The 20,509-nt window shown below is 31.4% G+C and overlaps 5 protein-coding genes across 7 annotated transcripts; 3 read left to right on the forward strand and 2 right to left on the reverse strand.

Annotated features, from left to right (window-relative positions):
- The first annotated feature begins 253 nt into the window (after nucleotides 1–253).
- On the forward strand, nucleotides 254–8,213 carry LOC126857673 (uncharacterized). Of its 2 annotated transcripts, none has more exons than XM_050607324.1 (6): nucleotides 254–397; nucleotides 3,378–3,779; nucleotides 4,944–5,299; nucleotides 5,634–5,794; nucleotides 7,100–7,284; nucleotides 7,616–8,213. In XM_050607324.1, exons 2-6 carry the CDS (start codon nucleotides 3,678–3,680, stop codon nucleotides 7,910–7,912), a joined length of 1,101 nt encoding a protein of 366 aa, XP_050463281.1. In that variant the 5' UTR covers nucleotides 254–397; nucleotides 3,378–3,677; the 3' UTR covers nucleotides 7,913–8,213. The 2 variants fall into 2 exon arrangements, with proteins under 2 accessions (XP_050463281.1, XP_050463280.1); XM_050607323.1 differs by having other exon boundaries at nucleotides 360–646.
- Nucleotides 8,214–8,355: 142 nt separating this feature from the next.
- Nucleotides 8,356–11,171, reverse strand: LOC126857665 (general transcription factor 3C polypeptide 5). The gene is made up of 7 exons (XM_050607312.1): nucleotides 10,916–11,171; nucleotides 10,541–10,693; nucleotides 9,992–10,460; nucleotides 9,321–9,896; nucleotides 9,018–9,226; nucleotides 8,737–8,920; nucleotides 8,356–8,650 (listed from the first exon to the last, which is right to left on the reverse strand). Exons 1-7 carry the CDS (start codon nucleotides 11,045–11,047, stop codon nucleotides 8,493–8,495), a joined length of 1,881 nt encoding a protein of 626 aa, XP_050463269.1. The 5' UTR covers nucleotides 11,048–11,171; the 3' UTR covers nucleotides 8,356–8,492.
- Nucleotides 11,172–11,318: 147 nt separating this feature from the next.
- LOC126857680 (5'-deoxynucleotidase HDDC2) lies at nucleotides 11,319–14,536 on the forward strand. Its single transcript, XM_050607333.1, has 4 exons — nucleotides 11,319–11,521; nucleotides 12,359–12,483; nucleotides 12,616–12,784; nucleotides 12,886–14,536. Exons 1-4 carry the CDS (start codon nucleotides 11,468–11,470, stop codon nucleotides 13,117–13,119), a joined length of 582 nt encoding a protein of 193 aa, XP_050463290.1. The 5' UTR covers nucleotides 11,319–11,467; the 3' UTR covers nucleotides 13,120–14,536.
- Nucleotides 14,537–15,039: 503 nt separating this feature from the next.
- LOC126857674 (uncharacterized) lies at nucleotides 15,040–18,133 on the forward strand. Of its 2 annotated transcripts, none has more exons than XM_050607326.1 (4): nucleotides 15,040–15,610; nucleotides 16,353–16,614; nucleotides 17,052–17,192; nucleotides 17,494–18,133. In XM_050607326.1, exons 1-4 carry the CDS (start codon nucleotides 15,390–15,392, stop codon nucleotides 17,851–17,853), a joined length of 984 nt encoding a protein of 327 aa, XP_050463283.1. In that variant the 5' UTR covers nucleotides 15,040–15,389; the 3' UTR covers nucleotides 17,854–18,133. The 2 variants fall into 2 exon arrangements, with proteins under 2 accessions (XP_050463283.1, XP_050463282.1); XM_050607325.1 differs by having other exon boundaries at nucleotides 15,043–15,610; nucleotides 17,052–17,198.
- A 275-nt stretch (nucleotides 18,134–18,408) lies between these two features.
- On the reverse strand, nucleotides 18,409–20,509 carry LOC126857676 (oxidized low-density lipoprotein receptor 1). Its single transcript, XM_050607328.1, is given in 6 exon segments — nucleotides 18,409–18,731; nucleotides 19,144–19,435; nucleotides 19,639–19,743; nucleotides 19,866–20,072; nucleotides 20,345–20,441; nucleotides 20,444–20,509. Coding segments are annotated over 6 exon segments (912 nt in total). The 5' UTR covers nucleotides 20,495–20,509; the 3' UTR covers nucleotides 18,409–18,571.

A 20,509-nucleotide genomic window follows, 5' to 3' on the forward strand; every position in this document is an offset into this window, starting at 1 on the left:
TAAATAATTAATTTTATATTATTTTAATAAATTTAAAAAGAAATATTCATAGTATCGCGAATTTGCAAAAGTCTTTGAAATATTAAATCTTCTTTCTCGATTATTAAATAAAACCGTGTGACATTTGGTTCAAAAATCTTAGCAGAATTATTTTCTTTTTATGAGCGATCCCCTTTAATATCTATCATTCATCGGTCTCGGCACCACTGTGCGTCGTACTCGTTCCATCTTTCTCACACGTTTATTGGACACCGAGTACCCTCGTCGACCGGAGACGCGACGCGATTGGCGCTTGGCAATCGATGTGTTTGACGCGCGATTGTGTAGGTGAGTCGTTACACGCTACACGTCTCATAGTCTCGTCCAGCAACGGAGTCTCAGTGGAGCTGCTAACCTGGTAAGGATTGTTTCGCGCTCGTGTCTTATTACGTACATTCTCGCGCGATCTCGTCGTTCCGACAGAGGACAAGAGGAATCGTCCTGCATCATCGCAGTCGGCGTGATTTTTCGATCCGAACTAGCGTCAACGTGGCAGTGGATGATCGTGTCGCCGTGGAAGAGAGGCACTTCCACCGAGACTCTTTTTGCTTTTTCGAATACGGATACGCGCGCAGCCCGCTGGGAAATCTGCTGCGACCCCAATCAGGTTAAAAAGGCTCTCTCGCTTGATTTACCGTTCGTTCGTGGTCAACGGGTGTGCGCGCCGCCCACGCAAATATGTTTATCGGTTTTACTTTAGTCTTTTTTATTATCTCGCGCTCTCCGGGAACACTTGTCAATAATTCGAACGTACGTGAGAGAGTCGTGTGTCTCCGCCGTGTCACATCGTACAAGCCTGCGCTTGTATTCTTGTCACGATAAAAGTGTCGCGCAGTCACTTCATTCAGGATTATTATAAATATCACATGAAAGAGAGAGAGAGAGAGAGAGAGAGAGTTTATTCTAAACACGAGCCAATTTTGAGTAACAGATTTTTAACTGTCATCGTATACATACAAATGAGAAAGTCGTTATATGTGTGCGTTATAAAAAAGATTTGCGTCTGGCACGGTTCACTTAAAATTAAAAAATTTCAAATTTATATTTCTAGAATCCTTTTACTTATGGACATCTCCTGATGTAATACCATGAAAGAATGAAATGCCTTTGTCGCAAAGGTTTTAACCGTTACTAGGACACTATCGTCTTTAAAGAATATTCCATCTCTCCTCAAAAAACTGAAGATCCATCTCGAGATTCTAAAAAGCGTTCTCGTTTCTTACTCTCGAAAGTAACAGCTCCCTCTCTAAGAGCTCTGTCTGTAATACAAGTCTTACCGAGTTCTATCATTGTCCGAATAAAGTTCAGAGTTTAATAGAGAATATAAGTTTTCTCTCTCTCTCTCTCTCTCTCTCTCTCTTTCTCTCAATATATAATAATATTCTATTTTTCTTTATTCTTAATATTACGTCGCGTACGTAACAGCTCTCTCGCAAGGACTCGTTTTTTTACGCATGGTCGATTAAAATAGAGATCGATATAGACGAGTCGGATTGGTTTGCCTCTATTGAAGTTGCGATTTCTATAAAAATCTCTTTTTCCTCGGTCTTTTTTTTTTCATCATGGAAAAATAACTCATCCATGGGATTCGTTTTTTCATTCAATGACCACGACTCGATTAACCACTTCGATTTCGTTGAATTTTATGAGAAAATTAACTTGGCCTTTTTTTGCTCTCATTGATTTGTTTTGATACTCGAGCAAATAGAATTACACGAAAAAACATTACAATCGTTTAGTCAAGATGATAGATATCGGTCAAGAAAATAATTCTACATAAAAGAAATAAAAGATCTGGAACACGATTTTTTTCTTTATACAAAGCTTTGAAAATCGTTTGAAAATTATTTATTTTTCTATTTTTTAATCAATTTGCATAAATTTTTAATGGCATATGAATGGCGTCAGAATACGAATAAAAATATAATAAAATATAATATAAAATATAAATAAAATATGAAGATTATATTAATATTTAATATTTTTTAATAAACTTATTTTACATGTAACTTGAATGATTCTTTATTATATTTTTCAAAATAATATGTTAAATTTTTTCATTTAATAAATACTTATTAAAATACAAATAAAACGATTTATGCAATTAAATAACAAGTTATTTAATTCACAAACAGAAAATGTCAAATATTTTTATTCTCTTGACATCAGTTTTTTTTTTTAATTAAACCTTGTATGAAAAGAAATGTTAATTTTTATTTTAAAATTTATTATTTTTTACGTAAAATAATTTATATCAAAATTGATCTTGATACGATATAATTTTCGCATTTTGCCTTTAAAATTGAATAGTCGCAAATAATTAAAATACAATTATGCAATAATTCAGTAACATTCAGTTGAAAAGTTTCACATTGTGCTGAGCTAAAAAGAATAGAAAGAATTAAAGAAATGAGTGCAAGAATAAAAACACATATATAAATAAAAATCATAAAAAGTTATATCGGATAAAATATACACATTACTTCTCTTATCTTGGCTTTTCTCTCACTAACAATAATTGGAATTTTAATATTGAAAGAGTACAGAGACAAAGAAAAAAAAAAAAGTGTCCTATCATATGAAAATCGATAAACGATTACGACAAAATACAAGCAAATAAAGCAATAGTAACTCGAGAAAGGCCAGCTCTCAAGCGCGCTTGAATCTACTTTCTCCCACGTGTGCTCTCAGGCGAATCGATCTAGTTGACGTGAACTTAAACGCCGTTGTTTAAAAGAATATAGAAGTTACATTTACATGAATCGCGGCTACCGAGCCGAGGAGCATCGAAGCGTTTTCAATCTTAGATCGCGCGGAATCAGATGATCGCGGTTTCGAAGTAATTGCATTACACGGAAATTCCACACGCCGCAATGGCAAGAACTAACTCTTTAGCCACTTACGATGCCGCTCTCAAGCGAGTGAACGGCGGGATACCGTAGGTTCTCGGAGACTGCATTAGGTGTACACGCGTTGATGCGAACGGTTATTTGTTGCGGAGACTCGATCTCTAGGATCTCGCGATGAACTGTGGCTTTGTTTCAGTAGATGATAATAATGTCAGATTAAGTATTGTCAATATTTGTTTGCATTTTTTTTTTTTTAATTTCGAGCTTGAATTTCTTGTAAATCCTATAATTGTATAAATGTATTATAACTCGCGTTAATAGGTAAAAAGAGAAACGAAAGGAGAGAAAGAATATTATTGTTGTCCTAAAATTCATGCACTTTGAATATTAATGTCAATTACAATTAATCATCAAGCATTGATGATTTTTTTTCAATGGAACAAACAATGGGAAGGAAAAGCCTTTTCTTATCTTGACTTGTGTCGTTAGGGACCGGAGATCAACGCGAGGCAGGTGATGCGGAGATAAAAGAGAATGGGAGTCGTGTCGTAAAAACGATCGAAGGAAGGACGAGGCGAAAGAAAGAACGGAAAAGTGGATTGATGAAAAGAGAGGAACTTGGTTAAAAGTGTCAGGTGGGATCGAAGGGAGACGCGACGCGAAAGACGATCGAGACGAGAGTGAAGAGATTACGCATTGTGTGCGCGAAACGAAAAGATATATGTATATATCTTATACCGTGGAGTGCGCATACACACATACACGCACACCAATGTTCAAGACCGTACGATGGCCGAGGTTTTGTCCGAGAATGTCCCGAGGGCTGTGAGCGTGGTCGCCGTCGACATCGCTGCCGTGGATAATATCAGGAGCGACGTGAATAGAACACAGGTATACCGTTTTTCAATTCGTTTTGACGTTATATGTTCACGTGCAATCATCTAGTCATCGAAATCATTGTTCGTTCATTTATACATATATACAGGGTGGATCCAAGTCTATGGAATGTGCTACAATCATTTTGATTTCATTTGAAAGATAATTTAATTCTCTAATTTTGGGAACAATTGCCGTAACATTTGGGCCCACCCTGTATATAATACATACATACATATATAGTGAGAAGTGGAAAATAATTTTTTAAATATTTTATTTTTCTCTTTATAGTTTGATAATAGTTGTTAAATCTCCGTCATCTGGCCAAGATTAATTGATGAATGAATTATTAAAAATTATGCATAAATATAATGTAGAAAAAACTTTATTTTTTTATAATAGGATATCAAGTCTTTGGAAAAATATAGAAAACTTGGAATTCTCGGTTTCTTTTGTACATGGAAATAGCAGAGAACTTTTATGGAATTTTTTTGAAAAAATTCTCTGATAATTTTGCTCCATTTGTAAATAGTTGGCAAGCCAAGTGAATTATGCATTTAAAATATCTATTTATTTCTTTTTTTAAGTTGCGTCAAAAAATCTTTAAAGTTCTCTTTATTTAAAATTTTAAACAAAAATCTGGAAGATCAGGGAATTTTTTTTACAAAATTTGAGTAGACACCCCTTACATAATCTCGAATTTGACAATCTTATTTTTTTTGAAAACAAAACTTCGAAAGAAAATTTGTTCCATATTTTTGATTCATTCTTTCATGCGGACACCCGGTTCTTCTAATTGTAAATATCAATGGTAAATTTTTATCTGTTCATCCAACATTTATAATACAATGTTTCCTGGTTATAAGATTGCTGTTCGGAGGCGATCGTAATCTTTCAACTAGGATACGAACGTGTCTATTTTCCAGGAACTATTTGGGCGACTTGCCAAAGAGAAGAAAGAGAATGAGCGAGCGAGATAAAGTGACATTTTATGAGCTTATTCAGTTATTTCGGCATCAAATAAGAGCTCGAGACTTCCTCGTTCGAGGATAGAAGCGGGGAGAGAGACTCACTATTTTATAAGCGGAGGGAAAAAAATGTTCTAACCGAATCTCAAGGACTCGCATCACAGCTCGATCGGATCATGAGGCTGAAATTCATAGTCTATTTGCATTTCAGGAAACGACACGAGACAATGTACGGTCTTTCACTTCGACGGAGGCACAGACGGAGCTGGCGCTTCACGGTGGACCAGAAGCGAGTCAGAACGAGGAGATTCCCGATGGCATTCGAGACGCTCGTAGGCGAGAACGACGGTTACGAAGGCAACATCGACGCGCCCTGAGATCCTGTTCCATACCGACGACGTATCCCGGAACTGCGCCAGGCTGTCAGGCAGTCTCGACCGCGTTGGGAGTGCCATTAGTGCCACCGCCTAGAGGTTTCCTTCATCCTCCTCCTCCACACTTGGGTCTCAGAGGCCTCAGCCTCGGTTTACCCTTTCCTGTACCCGCCAGCGTCTCTGCCTTCGGCAGGTGAGTGTAGTAATTTTTTTTTCCATGAGAGACGTTATATTTTAAAGCTGTATTTAATTCGATAGTATATGTGAAAAATAAATGTAAAATTAGCAAATAAATAACACGTTGAAAAACATTAAAATGATAAAAATACTAACTTTAAATTTTCTAATTAATTATAAGCGATGCACAAATATTCACAGGCATGTCTAATCCGAAAGTACATCTCATTTACGAGTTATATGGTCGTACACAACTTTACGACTGGCGTTGTACAGTATGCGCACCAAATGATCATCAAGAGACGAGTGTATGTCAGTGGGTCACTCAACGATCACTTCTTGTGTTACAGAGATGCAGTTCCGAAACAGTGCTGCGGCTTAAGTTCCCCGCCTGTTCGCTGGTCCATATTGGGTGTTGGTTTCGTGGGTCTCGTTTGTGCCGGTGCTGGCACTCTCCTAGGCGCTCTCAAAGCTTCCGGTCGTGATCACCTCGTGGGAATATTCATGTCTGGTAAGGAAACACATTTTCCTTATTCGAGATTATCGATATGCGAGGTTGTAATAGTAAGAAGATAATTAAGAAAAAAAAATACAATATGTTTGTATTTGATTATGCGATAAAAAATTGTCATTTTATTCATAATATATTCCTCATTAAAATATAGTAAATAAATGACACAGTCAACCAGTGACTGGAACGGTTTGTGAAGGTACTACCTCAATATGGGAGAAAATTTTACAAGGAATCTTTGTATAGTCATAGCCTTTCGTATGTATACTGCTGTATGTATACATACTGCTTGTATGCATATATGTAGTATACTATGTGAAACAAATATATATTTTTGCATGTAGTTTATCGTTATCGACGATTATTAAAATTAGACAGGAGGATTGAGAGATCATAAACTCGAGAATTAAAAATAATTTGGCCTTAAAAATGATTTTATTCGGAGTTAGAGTTACTATACGTTTAATCTCAAAATCTGTAATGTTAATTTTCCCAAAATTATTTAAATGTCAGTTACAATTTTTTTCGTTTAGCTATAGATTTTCGGTATCTTCAAAAAAAATTTTTTAGCCAAATCTTCAATTTTTTTAAGTTAAAAAACAAGTATGCGTATATTCATTTATTCGCAGTATTCTCCCGACTTAGCAATTATTTTTATTCTTGAATTTTTTTTTAAATATAAATTTCTTTGTGTAGAGAAAGAGTGTGGAAGAGAAATACATAGATGCTTTATTTACAAGTTTTTGAAATTTACGAGAAAAAAAATCGCTTTGGGCTAATGAATTCTTGTGGCGACAGAGTCTGGCAAGGGACAGGAGAAGAGGGAAACTCGAGTTTGCAACAGTTACTTTCTAAACGTGAGCATGTAACCTGCGACCTGTTCAGAATGCCTCTTACAATAGGGGAATGCTCTAACCTACAGAGAGATCGATGTCGTACACTTATACACATAGAGGGGCCGTGAGATCGAAGGAATGATGTACTCGTAGATAGATCGGAGAAACAGATATTGCTGCTTGTTGGCTAGATGAGCACTGCAATTTATGTCATTCCTTTTTTTACTCTCACTTAAAAACCAGACTGTAGTCTATAAATATTTAAATTGTCAAATATTTAAACTGTCAAACTTTAAAATATTTAAATCTGCTTATAAACAAACGAATGTGAAGATTTTAGAGATAGATTACTTCCTCGTATTATAATTATCCTCGTAAAAATCCTCGTATTATAATAAAAGTTATTACATAATGTTACAATAGTATTACATAAGTATTATTATTACAATAGTATGTGTTGTCTGTTAAGGTATAGGAGTGCTTCTGGTATTGGTGAGTGCAGTAGCATGGCGATTGACCAACCAAGACTACTGTGGCAGCTTCTTTGGTTTCACAGGCATTTCTAGTAGGATACCCCCTATGAGACCGATACATCCGTATGCCGCTATGCTTTATCCGGAATTTCAGTTTAGAACCCCACCGCCGAGTTATCAAGTAAGAAAGCATACAGTAGAATAAAATCTGCAAAAAAAAAATCTAAAAAAACTCAATATTTTAATTTCTAGATACTTTTTCCAATTAAATATGTAATTATATGGTATGATATGAATTGATTGATATGAAAATTAATCGGAATATGTTTTCTAAAAAGTCATAGACATGTATACACAAATTGGTACTACTTGTATCATATATTCATTCAAACACTTAATTTTATTTTTATCTGAATTTATTCCTCGCACACGCACACATTTGGTGTTCGAGACGCTGTTGCGTCTCTTAAACATAAAAAAATTTATAACGTGCAAATTATATTTCGTTACAGGCTAGTATGCAAGAATATAGACTTCGATTGTTGTTGTTGGACCGACTGCAACCTACGACGTCACCGCCACCGACTTACAGATCGAACGCAGGAAGTATCGCGGCTCCTACTACAACGAGGGAGAGTCGACCGCCGAGTTATTGCGCTGAAACGAATGTCACACCGAATGCCACTCTAGTACCCTCGAAAAAGGACGTGAATCTCGTTAGAATTGTTCAAACTGAATCCGAACCAGTTATTCTCAGCGGTGATCAAACACCACCCATAGCTGCTGTCGAAGTACTCGCGCATCTTTAGATTCCGAGTGAGGAATAACATAATATATCACACATTTGGCCATTTTTACAAAGTCTAAAGTGATTGTGATCATGCATCTGGAAGATGATATAATTGTGCAAATTAATTATGGTCATGAAAAAAGATGAAAATACTTTAGACGCCATGTATGCCTTCACATCTCAACTTCCATATCGAGTGCATCATATGTAGATATTCATTCATCATGAACATCATGACAAATCTGTATGCAATTGGATACTCGATGTTTGTATATATAGGCCTACATGTAAAATGAAGAAATTCATACTATAATTTTTAATTAAGGATAATTATATTTTATATTTATTTTATATATGTACACATACATTACATTTACTTACATATACTTGCTTATATGTGTATATATACAGATAAACATACTTTTATATATATAAAAGTATAATTATCTCTGTAAAACTTTAAATCTAATGCTTTATAAACAAATGTCAAGTTAATTTAGAATATTACATCTCAATGCATTTTTCAAAAGGTATCTAGCAGAAAAATATAGTTAGATTTTTTTTGGCATACTTATAATTTTAATTACTTAAACTCAAGGCTATAAATCTTCATTAATCTCATTCAATTCCAAAGTAGAAGTAACATTTGATTGAATCTCTGTAGAATTCGCTTTGCCCTTCTTGGTTCTTTTATTAATCGTTTTATTAGTCTTTAATTTAATGCCATGTTTTCGTTTCCGTGGAAGCGATGTTGGATCTAATAAAAAGGTATATAAATTCTTATTCAATATTCTTGATATATATAATTTTTATATATAATTTTGAAGTTAAACAAATACATACGATCTTCAGGAATATTCATTTTCTTTCTCAAAACGGCGCGTACATGTTTATTTAAAATTTCTCTGCATTGTACATCAAAATCAGTTGGCAGCCATCCTCTCTTCTCATGACATTTTATACCAGGTAAGGGATCAGGAAGCTTTGCCAACATTTCTTGTATTTCTCCTATTAGAACGTCGCAATACTAATAACAGAATAAATAAAAGTAATTTTATTTATTGTACAAAATCAAGTATTTTCGGTGACTTATCAATGTTGCAGAGAAAGAAATTGACAAATACCTGATAAAACATTTGTCGAGAAGGAGGTACCATGCCTTCTCGATATATATATACATTCTCATGTAAATGCCGCTCTTTCTTCGGATTTTGTTGCTGACTCAGAGTAGCAGTGAGTATAGCAGGTTTTTGTTTAGAAACGGGCGCAGATTTGTATGGTAATGTATAATTTGAATAATTTCTTTTGCATCTCACAGTCAAACCTAATCCATCTATAGGTCACATATACAAAAATTTTCATCATTTTTATAAAATATTGTGAAAATATTAAATATCTTTGGCAATCGAAAATGATATATAACTTACGCATAGCTTTTAATCTATAATCCAATGTCTGATACTTTCTCGCATTAATATCCTTCCTTGGATCGTAACCGAGTTTCACCCACATGATTCTCCATGGTCCGGTCATAAAATAATACGCCACTGACGGTAATAATATCTTCAATTGTTCAGACGTAAATTGTGTCTTATACATGATGGCATTTTTGGACCAAATTGGACGCTCTTCAAAAAGTTGACGCACTTGTTCCAAGTGTGCATTCTGAAGAAACTTTACTTTCATAGCTGTTTCAATACCTTTTGGTGCTGCGGTGGGCACTCCTTGTGTGGAAAAGTATATATAATTGGGGAAGCCCGCTTGACACTTTTTGTTTTTACCAATTATATTCTCTGAATTAGAATCTATCTCAGTTTTTGGTATATATTGCTGCACAGTGTCCATTCTACTAAACGCGGCTGGTGGCAGAAAATAAGGCACATCATTCTTCAACCAAGAATAAGGTGGAATACCTGTTGGATAAATCGAACTATATATGCATTCCAATTCTTTTGGATTTGATTTACTCTGTGTCATTGGTACATATTGAAAATCGCATAAATCTAAAAGAAAAAAGAATTAATATTAATATGTTAAATAAGAAAAAAAGATTGAAATTATTATACAGAGAATATTTTACATAATTTATTGAACATACTAGTAAATTTGAATTCAGTCTCAACTCTTCCTAATATTTTTAAACATGGCAACTCATAATCTGTCTTTTGGGATAAATTTTCATATTTGTTATTGTCAAATGTAGACAATACATTCTTTTTTCTTTTTGGTGAGCTTTCTTCATGTGCACCATCAAAATTTTTAATGTCATCTGCAGTATGTCTTCTCTCTACAGTATCTTCAATACTAACATTATCTTTGCAGTTATCCTCTTTTATAGTGATTTTAAAATTTTCTTTGCTGTCGATAACGCAAGCTTCCAGATTTGTAGTATTTGTACATTTCGATTTTGTAGCTTCTATTATATCTGCTTGTGTTACCCTATTTTTTTTAATCCTAACTCTGAGTAAAAAACCAATTGTACTATGTCTATCTCCACAGGCAGGTTTGCTATATCCATCATCAGGTCTAAATCGCAATTCTAGTCTTCTGTTAGGAGCATCTACAGTCTGTTAAATAATCAAATATATGTAATTAAATAATTTAATATAATTAATTGGATATGAAATGTATAATTTGCATCATGTACCATAGAAATAGAGCTAATGCCACCTAATGTTTCAATTGCTTTATCAACGTTAACTACGTTACCAGGATATTTAATGCATATTAGCTTCTTATCAAATTTGTGTCCAGAAATTATTGGACCTGTACACAGGCCATCCTGTTGATTCATCTGTACCTGTAACAGGATACTATTCAGAATAAATATTTTTATCTTAACTACTCATCTTAGATTTTGATAAAATACACTCATTCGAATTTTGTGTCACAGATTTTTTTCAAACTTAAATTATACTCTCCCCAAGTAAATAAAAATTTTTTATCTTTATGCAGAAAGGCATGGAATGTGAATGTATTTGCATCAAAATCTGAGCTAGTTAAATTGAATATTTATCCTTGCATTATTCTCCGGCATTTCGATAAAGGAATCATCGCTATCCATTTCTGGACGATAATCGTCCACGTTAAAATCTGCATCCTTGTCTTGTTTATCAAACGTTTCAATGTCACTCGGTTCGCTCGCCTCGCTCATAGTTCTGTTTCTTTATTTTAAATCACATTTGATAACACATGTTTTTCTCAATCCAGCTGTAGCTGAATGATATAAACAAAGCAGAGAATGAACATTTAAAGCAATTTGTTCCCCGAACGCACCTTAAACGTGCATTCGGAATTCCTCTTCGTAGAATAGAATAGCGTTTTTGAACGCAAACTTGAAGGCGCGGATAATAATCATTTCCCTAGTTGCGACTAGGGAAATGATTATTATCTGCGTATCGCGATAACGCTATCACTGACTGCTTTCTTCCCGCCTAATTTTTTTTCAGTCTGTGTCAAACTGACAAACTGACATAACAGATTCTGTGATATATTCCGTTTGTAGAAGTAACATAAGTATATATGATAAGGATCAGGTACAAAGGACGATAATACGAGTTTACAGTCGATTACAATGCAAGATACGAAGAAGCTACAAGAATTCATGGAGTTGGTCGGTCGGCTAAAGGTGAGATTGAATTCGCAAATTATTGAAATACATGTACAGATATTTCGTAACGACTTCGTAATATTAGTTATGCACAATCAAAAGAATTGGCATGTAAGGTCACGCTTTCTCTCTCTCGCTCTATGTCGGTTATTTGAAAATTTTTATTGGAAATTCAAATGAAATTTGATTTCATTGTCAAAAAAATAGATATTCGTACAAAGAGCTCATGTTTCGCACGTTGTCACTTGTCAAGTCTTCTATCACTTCCTCGTCTATATATCAATTTATTGGCCGTGTTCCGAGAATCGCTGTCACTATCGAAAATTTATAATTCACGTAATTTACATATATTGTAGATTTCCAGTACTAGCGATGAAATTTGGAATACGATCATATACAAGTATATGTGGATTGTAATTATGTAACGTTTTATTCATTCTCGGTAATTGCGGCAAAAAAAACGCGTATTTCTTTTATTGCTATTTTCATTTTGCCATGAATAATTCATCGTTGTTTATATTCTCGAAATTTTAACGGCTGTTCTTGAATTTGAAAGCCATAACAGCACTTGTCATAACAGCTTGTGTACTATTGATATAAAGTCTTAGCCTTAAAAAATAGTTAAATAATGAAAATATATATAAATAAGGAAAAAATAGTATTTTGACAAAGAAACTTTTGTTTAGAAAATAAATAATTTAATAATGTAATGTTTTCTTTATCATATTCATATATTTCTCTATTTTTGATATATTTATATAAAAATGTATATTTTTGAAATTGAAACAGAATTTTTACAAATACAAACCTATAATATGTCTTTATATAAACCTGTTTTATATTTTTGTTTTTCAGCATATGAAAAGAACAGGATGGGTAAAACGGAATATACCTGATCCTGAAACAATCGCTGGGCATATGTATCGAATGGCAATGTTATCTTTTCTAGTGGATGGAAAAGAAAATTTAGATAAAACTAAGTAAGATAGAGTATTATTTATTGTTAGGATATGAAATATTATAATTATTTTTATGGTGTTAAATAATTTACTTATAATACATTACTAACAATACATTTAAAAAATTAAAAAATATAATTTTTTAACTTGTAGAATAATGCAAATGACATTAATTCATGACTTAGCCGAATGTATTGTCGGAGATATAACACCTCTCTGTGGTATACCACCAGATGAAAAGCATAGGATGGAAGATAAAGCTATGGAGGACATATGTAAATTGTTGGGTGATAAGGGACCTGAAATATTACAAATATTTCGTGTAAGAAAATTTATTACTATTTTTATACTATTACTAATTATACTATTACTAATTTTGTCACGATTTTTTTAATTTTATTAACCTAATTTTCTAATATCCAGGAATATGAAAAGCAGGAATCTCCAGAAGCGCAGTATGTGAAAGATTTAGATAGACTAGACTTGCTAATGCAAGCATACGAATATGAGAAAAGAGACAATATTCCGGGAGAACTGAACGAGTTCTTTGTTGCGATTAATGGTAAAATTAGACATCCTTTTATCAATAAAATCGCTACTGATATAACCGAGGAAAGAGATAAATTATTAAATGATAATTCGAATGCTACAAAATAACAAAAAATACTCTGCGGATAAAAATCTAGAAGAGCAAGCTCCAACTAACTCAAATGATATTTTATGTTGGTTACTATGTCACACGCGTCAACGAAACATACTTAAATAACGATTATTAATATTAAATCTTAGTATGTAAGATTTTGATATAGGTATGATAGGTATGATATAAGTAATGCAATAATTGATTATTTAATTTATTTGAACGTTTGCTACTTAAGTTTATTTATAGATTACAACAAAAATATGTATTTTGCCTTTTGACTTTTAATGTATTGTCATGCATTAGTCATTTTCTTATTTAAACAGTTAGAGTGTAAAATATGTGCATATTTTTTATCCCATTTATGTTATTTATTACAATCAATATTTAAACACAGTGAAGCATTACCAAATATTATTTTCTAAACACCATATAGATCATAAAAGAAGAAAATATATTCTAATATATATATAAATATATTAAATTAAATATTTTAGTGTTTTTATGTGCAGTTTTTAAAGAGAAACGAATCACTGCCTTTATATTATCACTGCTTTTCAAAGGTATATATATTCATGTTTTCAGTTTTTTTACTTGTTAATTTTTTCATTATTTCAATAAAAAGTGATTATTGAATTTTAGATTTAAAAATTTTATTTAAGTTTATATTTTTATTTTATTGTTCTTTAATATTTTATTTTTGATGCTGTTTTTTAAAATTTTCATATTTTTATACTATGTATGTGTTTAATGATTTATTTTAATATGTCTTCTCATTCAAATATATATATAATTTTTTATACCTCTCATTTGATTTTTCATAAAAAAATAGTATAAATTGAATTAGAATGATGGATATATATATAACAATTTTTTTGTTTAAGCAAACTTGCTTTAAAATTCATTTATTTTAGCGAAAATTCTGGGTGTGTTCAAGGAGATGTTATTAGCGCTAAAAGCGTGCTTTGTCCTTGTTCAACTTTCAACAGTAACAAAGATAGAACGACGCTGTTAGCGTCTGATAGCGTTAATTGTACTGATAGCGTTTCCCTGAAAGTATTCTATGTGTTATTAATGTTTGTATTAAATTTTTAAATAATTTTATAATTTAAATGTTAAAATATTTATAAACTACTTTCATCTTACATAATAATATATACAATACGTTGTATATAAAGTTGGATCAATTCATTTATGCATGAAACACAATTGTTGGACCATAACTTCTAACTATCAAAATATTTGTTTTACAATTGATATATATATATTTACAGTTAGAATGCTGTATAGAAGATATATATTAATTCATTATATATTGTACATTTGACGAAATATACACTCATTTATATTTATAAATATGTTAGATGTATAAATGAATTTATCACAAAAGAGATGAACAATAAGTTCATAATAATTAATAATTGTTAAACGTAACAATAATAGAAAAATCATAATTATATAAAAAGTAATGGAAATACACTAATCAAAAGGATTATAAGATATTAAAACATATAATTTATTATACATATAATTAAATGTATTTTCTTGTTCGATAAAGTTTACATTGTCATACAAGTGGCAAAAAAAGCTATTTATTTCGATACATATTATCTTGCTTTATGAGCAATTTTTCATTGTGCCTCTCATATTCATCCCTATTTCTCGAGCGAGCAAAGTCTTTACCTGAATGAGTCTGATCATCTGGTCAACATCTGTTAGTGCTCACAAGCTTTGATTTCTTATTTTCATTCATTCCCTCTAATTTTTATCTTATTTTTGTTATTGTCTTGTTTTTGTTCTCGATAAGATACTGAGAAAATTTAACGTATACATTCCGAAAAAAAAATTTGATTATTTTATCTGATGTCACAATGTGTAATATTATATTAAATAATCTCATGATAGAAGGGGAGAAAAATAAGATGTGGAATGTTTGGAATATAATAGAAATTAAAAAAATAAAAAATTGTAAATAAATAGAAATTTTTTCTGAGAAGCAGGCAGAGGAATATTTTTCTCAATAGTAAATGAGAGAGGGTAGAGAGACCTATTGTTTCAAAGAGAGAGAGAGAGAGAGAAAAGGTCTCCCTCACTCCCGGACAAATCTAGCGGACGAACGAGCATCGTTCGTCGACGAAGTTGTGGCAGTATCGATCGATGTATTTACCTGGCCACCTGGCTACGAGCGGAAGAAAAGAAAATCGGTTCGTAGTGATCGAAGCGGCATACTCGTCGCGACATAAATAAACGAGGAACGCAAAGTGACATATGAAACAACGTGGCAAATATGGCTCAGACGGAAGAAGACATTTGGGTGTCTCCGACGGCGATTCTATCGAGATTCGACGTCGATGCTGATGGAACCCTGAATTACAAGGAGTTTCAAGCGCTTTGCGTTCATTTGTTTGGCACGGACGAGGTCAAAGAGCACGAGTGGCGAGTACGAGAGATCTTTGAGCTATTCGACCTAAATGGAAATCGCTCATTGAACGCGCAGGATTTACAAAGGTGATGCGTGCGCAATATCATCCCTCCTATAAAGAAAGAATAAATTTGAAGAAATTTTGAGACATGAGGGAAATAAAAACATGAAAAAAAAACATTTAAGAAACAGATTTTTTGCTATTTCGCAAACACACATATATTTAATTTAAAGATATCCGCATGATATTTAATCGATATATCTCGAAAACGAAAACATAAAAGAATAGACGATGAACTTGTAAAAATATAAAAATTATTTTTTAGCGCGAAGTAATTTGTATTGAAGCGTAAATTATTTATTACAGCGACATAAAAGTCTTATTTTAACTATCGTCGTTGTATAGTATTTTAATTATGACGTATAATCATATATGATAAAATTTGAAATCTTAATTATTTCTTATCAGATTCCTTATGGCATTGATATATATATGCAGTGATAATTTTAATAAAATAATATTTCTTTTTTCTCTTGCTTGCCTCAGTGATCTCATAAACGTATTATTTTATATTACATGATGTAAATATGAATTTTAAATATTATATATGAGAATATATGTATAAATGTCAAATTTTTATATTTAGTTTTATAAGTCAATATTACATATATATATATATATATATATATATATATATATATATAATATAATATTTCTCAAATTTCACAGGCTGATATTTTACTTCGTGCGAATAATAATGAATTAAATACATAAATCAATTGTTTAAAGATTGCATTCTCTTTAATAATGAACAATTTCTGTTGCAGATGCTACGAATGGATACACGCGACTGTATATCCCATAAATGTTTTATTGGTCGTTGATGTTCAAAATGACTTCATTGATGGCACATTGGCTCTTCGAAAATGCGGCTATGGGCAAGAAGGGGCAGAAGTGATAGAACCGATAAATCGACTTTTGAAAAACGGTCGTTGGAACAAGGTAATATATTCGCAGGATTGGCATCCCAAGGATCACATCAGCTTTTTTGACAATTTGGCAAAGCGCGAGCTTCATCCCCAATCTAAGGTAATATTATTAAATTAAATAAATAATCAGACATCTCTCTCTTTCTCAATTGTGATAATAACTTAATTTCTAATCTTAATTTCTAAATGGAATTTTGAGAATAAAATAAAAAAAAAATACATCTTTTACGTATGTATGCGTGTGTGTGTTTAGTTCGATTTTTTTTTTCGAACATTGTATGAAAAATCTGTTTATTTCATATATTATTCAAGTTTTACAAAAGATTTAATCGCTTCAATATTTTGATAAACCGATCTTTAACGATCTCACTGTAGCTTTGTAAAGACATTTAAAGAAAATTTTCAAATAACTCTTCTTAAATAATTTGTTCTATGTTTATGCTATTTTAGCTAATAAAGCCTGATTTTTTTTTTGGATGAATTTAAATAATAATTTAAAATAATCTCTCATTTTGTATAATGATAAATTTGAAACAGATTACTAAAAAAATGGCAAAAGTTTTTGATACCGTCGATTTCTTGGAACCACATGTAACGCAAAAACTTTGGCCAAAGCATTGCGTTATGAATACTTGGGGCGCTGAATTGCATAAAGATCTACTGATCGTACCTTCTTCTGTACGGGTAATAAATTAATTTTACAGAAAAGATCATTGTTGTCTGAAAGAACAAGGATATTACCAAACATTTATATGTTCTACATTTGATTAAAAAGTTTTTAATCTCTTAGAAAAATTAAATGCTAATTTGTATATAAAGTAATTGTTTTCATCATTATAAGCTTCTAGCAACTAATCATATTTTAATATTTACAAATTATTTTTTAAAAAGATATGTGTTCTCTCTTATATATAATTTATTAAATATTTTAATTATAGATGATCTTATCTATTCTTGAATATTCTCTTTTTTATATTAGGTATATAAAGGTCGGCACCGTGACAAAGACACGTATTCAGTATTTGGTGAAAAGGATACTGATGGTGTCTCAGAGCTTTTAAAAATTTTTTCGGAATTTGGCTGCACGCATTTATATGTTTGCGGTTTAGCTTATGATGTATGCGTGAAAGAGACGTGCCTGGATGGTTTGCGATGTGGTTATCGGTTAGCTGTCGTTGACGAGTGCTGTCGTGGTGTAAATCCTGATGACATCACGATTGCCAAAAATATGATTATCCAGAACGGCGGTTTAGTGACGTCTAGTGACCATATTCTGCCCTTGGTAAATGAAGGCAAACGGAGCTTGATTATGGCGCATCATGCCGCCAGAAGCATGTGAATTGAATAAATCTTTTTCTTGTAAAATTTTGTCAATTTTTCTTGAAATGTAGTTTTCTAGTAAAGTTGTCAAATATTAGAATTTTGTGTAGACTAAATTTCTACAAAACAAATTTCTACAAAAAAGATAAGATAAATTATTTTATCAAGATTAATTCTTAACTTTGTTATCAGATAATTTGCGAGTTGTTATTTTTACGAAGATATTCTAAAGCGAATTATTTTTATTTCGTACGTTCGTCATATTTCAATATAATACAATACTGAAAGGAAAAATGAGAAAATGAAAAAATGATAATTTAAAGATAATAAATGAAATTAATAAACAATTACAAACACACACACACACACACGCACGCGCATGGAACTTTAAGAAATTCATTTCTTTAAATTTATTTTAATTAATTGTTTTTTGGAAGGATTTATTTTAAATAGCAGTTTGCTTAAAAAATTATAAAAATGGATATTTAAATGATACAATTTATTTAAATTGCTATTTACATAAAATTAACTAATTGTTATTTATATAAATTTATATAAAGTTTAATGTATATAGTTAGCATTAAAAGGAGCATATTGCTCTTCTTTGCCTCTGATTAAAAAGTATAATTAAACTTAAATTATTTTTATAAATTTTTTGGGCTATATAAATTACTAAAAAAAATATATATATATATATTTACAATAAAATATGTCTTTTTATTTTTCTTCATCGTCTTTTAATTATCTTTATCAATCAACAATCGTGCTGTTCTTTCAATCTTGTTTGCCGATTCGTCATCAATTGTCAATTCGCAGATATATTTTTGTCTCAAACCGCAATCCTCACCTCTGTAGGAATAAATCTTAGACGATGCATTGAAAGTTAACTTTAAGCATCTGTAATTCAAAATATTTATTATGCAAATATTGGTTTAGCATAACAAATCTGATAATGTAGAGTATCCTAGTGTTGGAAAATTAGCATTATTGTGAGTTATTACTTATTCATTATATGATAAATAGCCGGTTTTTAAATAAAAATAAGCGTCTTATAGCGTAGTTTTCAAGATTTCAGGAAATATATATAAAATATTAACATTACAAATAATTTATATTTTTCTATTAACAACAAATCTATTTTTTATCAATGAAAATCTGTTATAAATTTGCAATAAAGTTTTCATATTTGCACTTATATCTTTCAAAATAATTTTTTACGAGCATTCAACTGCAGCTCGTGTATTTTAATTATTATATTGTATAAAAATCATTAATATTATATATTCTATTCAAGATAAATAATACGAACCTTCCATCACCAATGACAGACTGTTTAGTATCTTGATGAACTGGTCTAGCACTGCTGGCCCAGATCCATAAAAGTCCTGGATTTAAACCTCCCGTCCAGAAATTTTTGCCCTTTAATTTTGAATCCGACATCAAGCCGGCGATTACGTCTTGACTCTCTTCGATTGTATCGAATTCGACTAAATGTCCACCCATACCACGACAAAGACTGGCTGATGATTTCCAATTGAAATCGCGACTGCTGAAATGGTAGCAGTTTTGGCCCATTCTCGTGTAATTAGCAGGACAAGGTTCTGAAAAAAGCAATAATAATAACAAACGATGTGGATTTGTATTATAAATAAGAAGTCATATTTCTTTCTTTTTTAATATTTAATTAATTGCTTTTAAATATCGAGAGTGAAGAAAGAAGTATATTCCTTAATTATAATTATTTATTATGTTATTAATTTTTTATATCGATATTAACAACACTCGATACTGTTAGTTGGTTTACCTTTCATTTTATTATTCCCAGCAATAACATAATATAACAACTCTTCTGCTCTTCTTAGTCGTTTTTCTAGATGATCCACTCTGTAGACCAATTTCTCGATTGCGCCTATGAATTTTTATTCAAAATTCTTACATCTAAATACTAGTATGATTGTTTTAAAATTATATTGACACTATCAGAAAATTATCAGTGTCTCTTTTTTTTATTAAATTTTGTACATATCATACCAAGTAGATATAGATCAGTTTCAGAAACATCTCTTTTATTTGTCGTGGAGATTTTGGTCGACACTGTCACAGTTTTATCGCCAATTTTCATCGCACGTGCGGTACGAGAATTGTTAGATTGAAGGATGATCCAATTTTCAAGAATTTCTGCCCAGGGACCATGATTCATTGTGACAGGCGATAACTCTAATTGAGATGAGGATGACGCTAACAAAATTATGATACATATGTCAAAAATGTATAATCTAATTTAATAAAAATATAGTATAATATTCAAATAGCACAATAATAATTAAAAGCAACATTAAAAAATATTACTTTGAATAAAGAAGTATATATATTTTTTATTAATTTTTTTATATTGATTTTCTTAAAACTATTAATAAATCCAAAACAATATCTATTTGTTCTTCTGTTTTTTTAAAATATAAATTAATGTTAAGTTAAAAAGTATACATAAACTATATGACAATACGTACCACATACTATACTAATGATCGCTATCATGATAATTGGAAAACATAATTGCATGACCGTCTTGCTTGTCATCGTGATTCTGACATCAAAGAAACACAGCACAAATGAGATCTCTGACGATACGAGAACGACGAGAACTGAAAGGCCGGCATTTAAATCGCGAAATG

This window comes from Cataglyphis hispanica, chromosome 22, assembly GCF_021464435.1.
Source record: "Cataglyphis hispanica isolate Lineage 1 chromosome 22, ULB_Chis1_1.0, whole genome shotgun sequence".
NCBI lineage: Eukaryota > Metazoa > Arthropoda > Insecta > Hymenoptera > Formicidae > Cataglyphis > Cataglyphis hispanica.

Bases quoted from the DNA above. Each gene is read 5' to 3' on its own strand.
- LOC126857673 (XM_050607324.1), top strand. From the start codon at position 3,678: ATGGCCGAGGTTTTGTCCGAGAATGTCCCGAGGGCTGTGAGCGTGGTC. The intron at 5,300-5,633 runs GTGAGTGTAGTA...CTTGTGTTACAG, and splicing joins AGCGTCTCTGCCTTCGGCAG to AGATGCAGTTCCGAAACAGT. The intron at 7,285-7,615 runs GTAAGAAAGCAT...ATTTCGTTACAG, and splicing joins CCCCACCGCCGAGTTATCAA to GCTAGTATGCAAGAATATAG.
- LOC126857680 (XM_050607333.1), top strand. From the start codon at position 11,468: ATGCAAGATACGAAGAAGCTACAAGAATTCATGGAGTTGGTCGGTCGG. The intron at 11,522-12,358 runs GTGAGATTGAAT...TTTGTTTTTCAG, and splicing joins AGTTGGTCGGTCGGCTAAAG to CATATGAAAAGAACAGGATG. The intron at 12,785-12,885 runs GTAAGAAAATTT...TCTAATATCCAG, and splicing joins AAATATTACAAATATTTCGT to GAATATGAAAAGCAGGAATC.
- LOC126857674 (XM_050607325.1), top strand. From the start codon at position 15,390: ATGGCTCAGACGGAAGAAGACATTTGGGTGTCTCCGACGGCGATTCTA. The intron at 16,615-17,051 runs GTAATATTATTA...AATTTGAAACAG, and splicing joins AGCTTCATCCCCAATCTAAG to ATTACTAAAAAAATGGCAAA. The intron at 17,199-17,493 runs GTAATAAATTAA...TTTTTATATTAG, and splicing joins TCGTACCTTCTTCTGTACGG to GTATATAAAGGTCGGCACCG.
- LOC126857665 (XM_050607312.1), bottom strand. From the start codon at position 11,047: ATGAGCGAGGCGAGCGAACCGAGTGACATTGAAACGTTTGATAAACAA. The intron at 8,921-9,017 runs GTATTTGTCAAT...TTCTGTTATTAG, and splicing joins CTCGACAAATGTTTTATCAG to TATTGCGACGTTCTAATAGG. The intron at 8,651-8,736 runs GTATGTATTTGT...CCTTTTTATTAG, and splicing joins AATGAATATTCCTGAAGATC to ATCCAACATCGCTTCCACGG.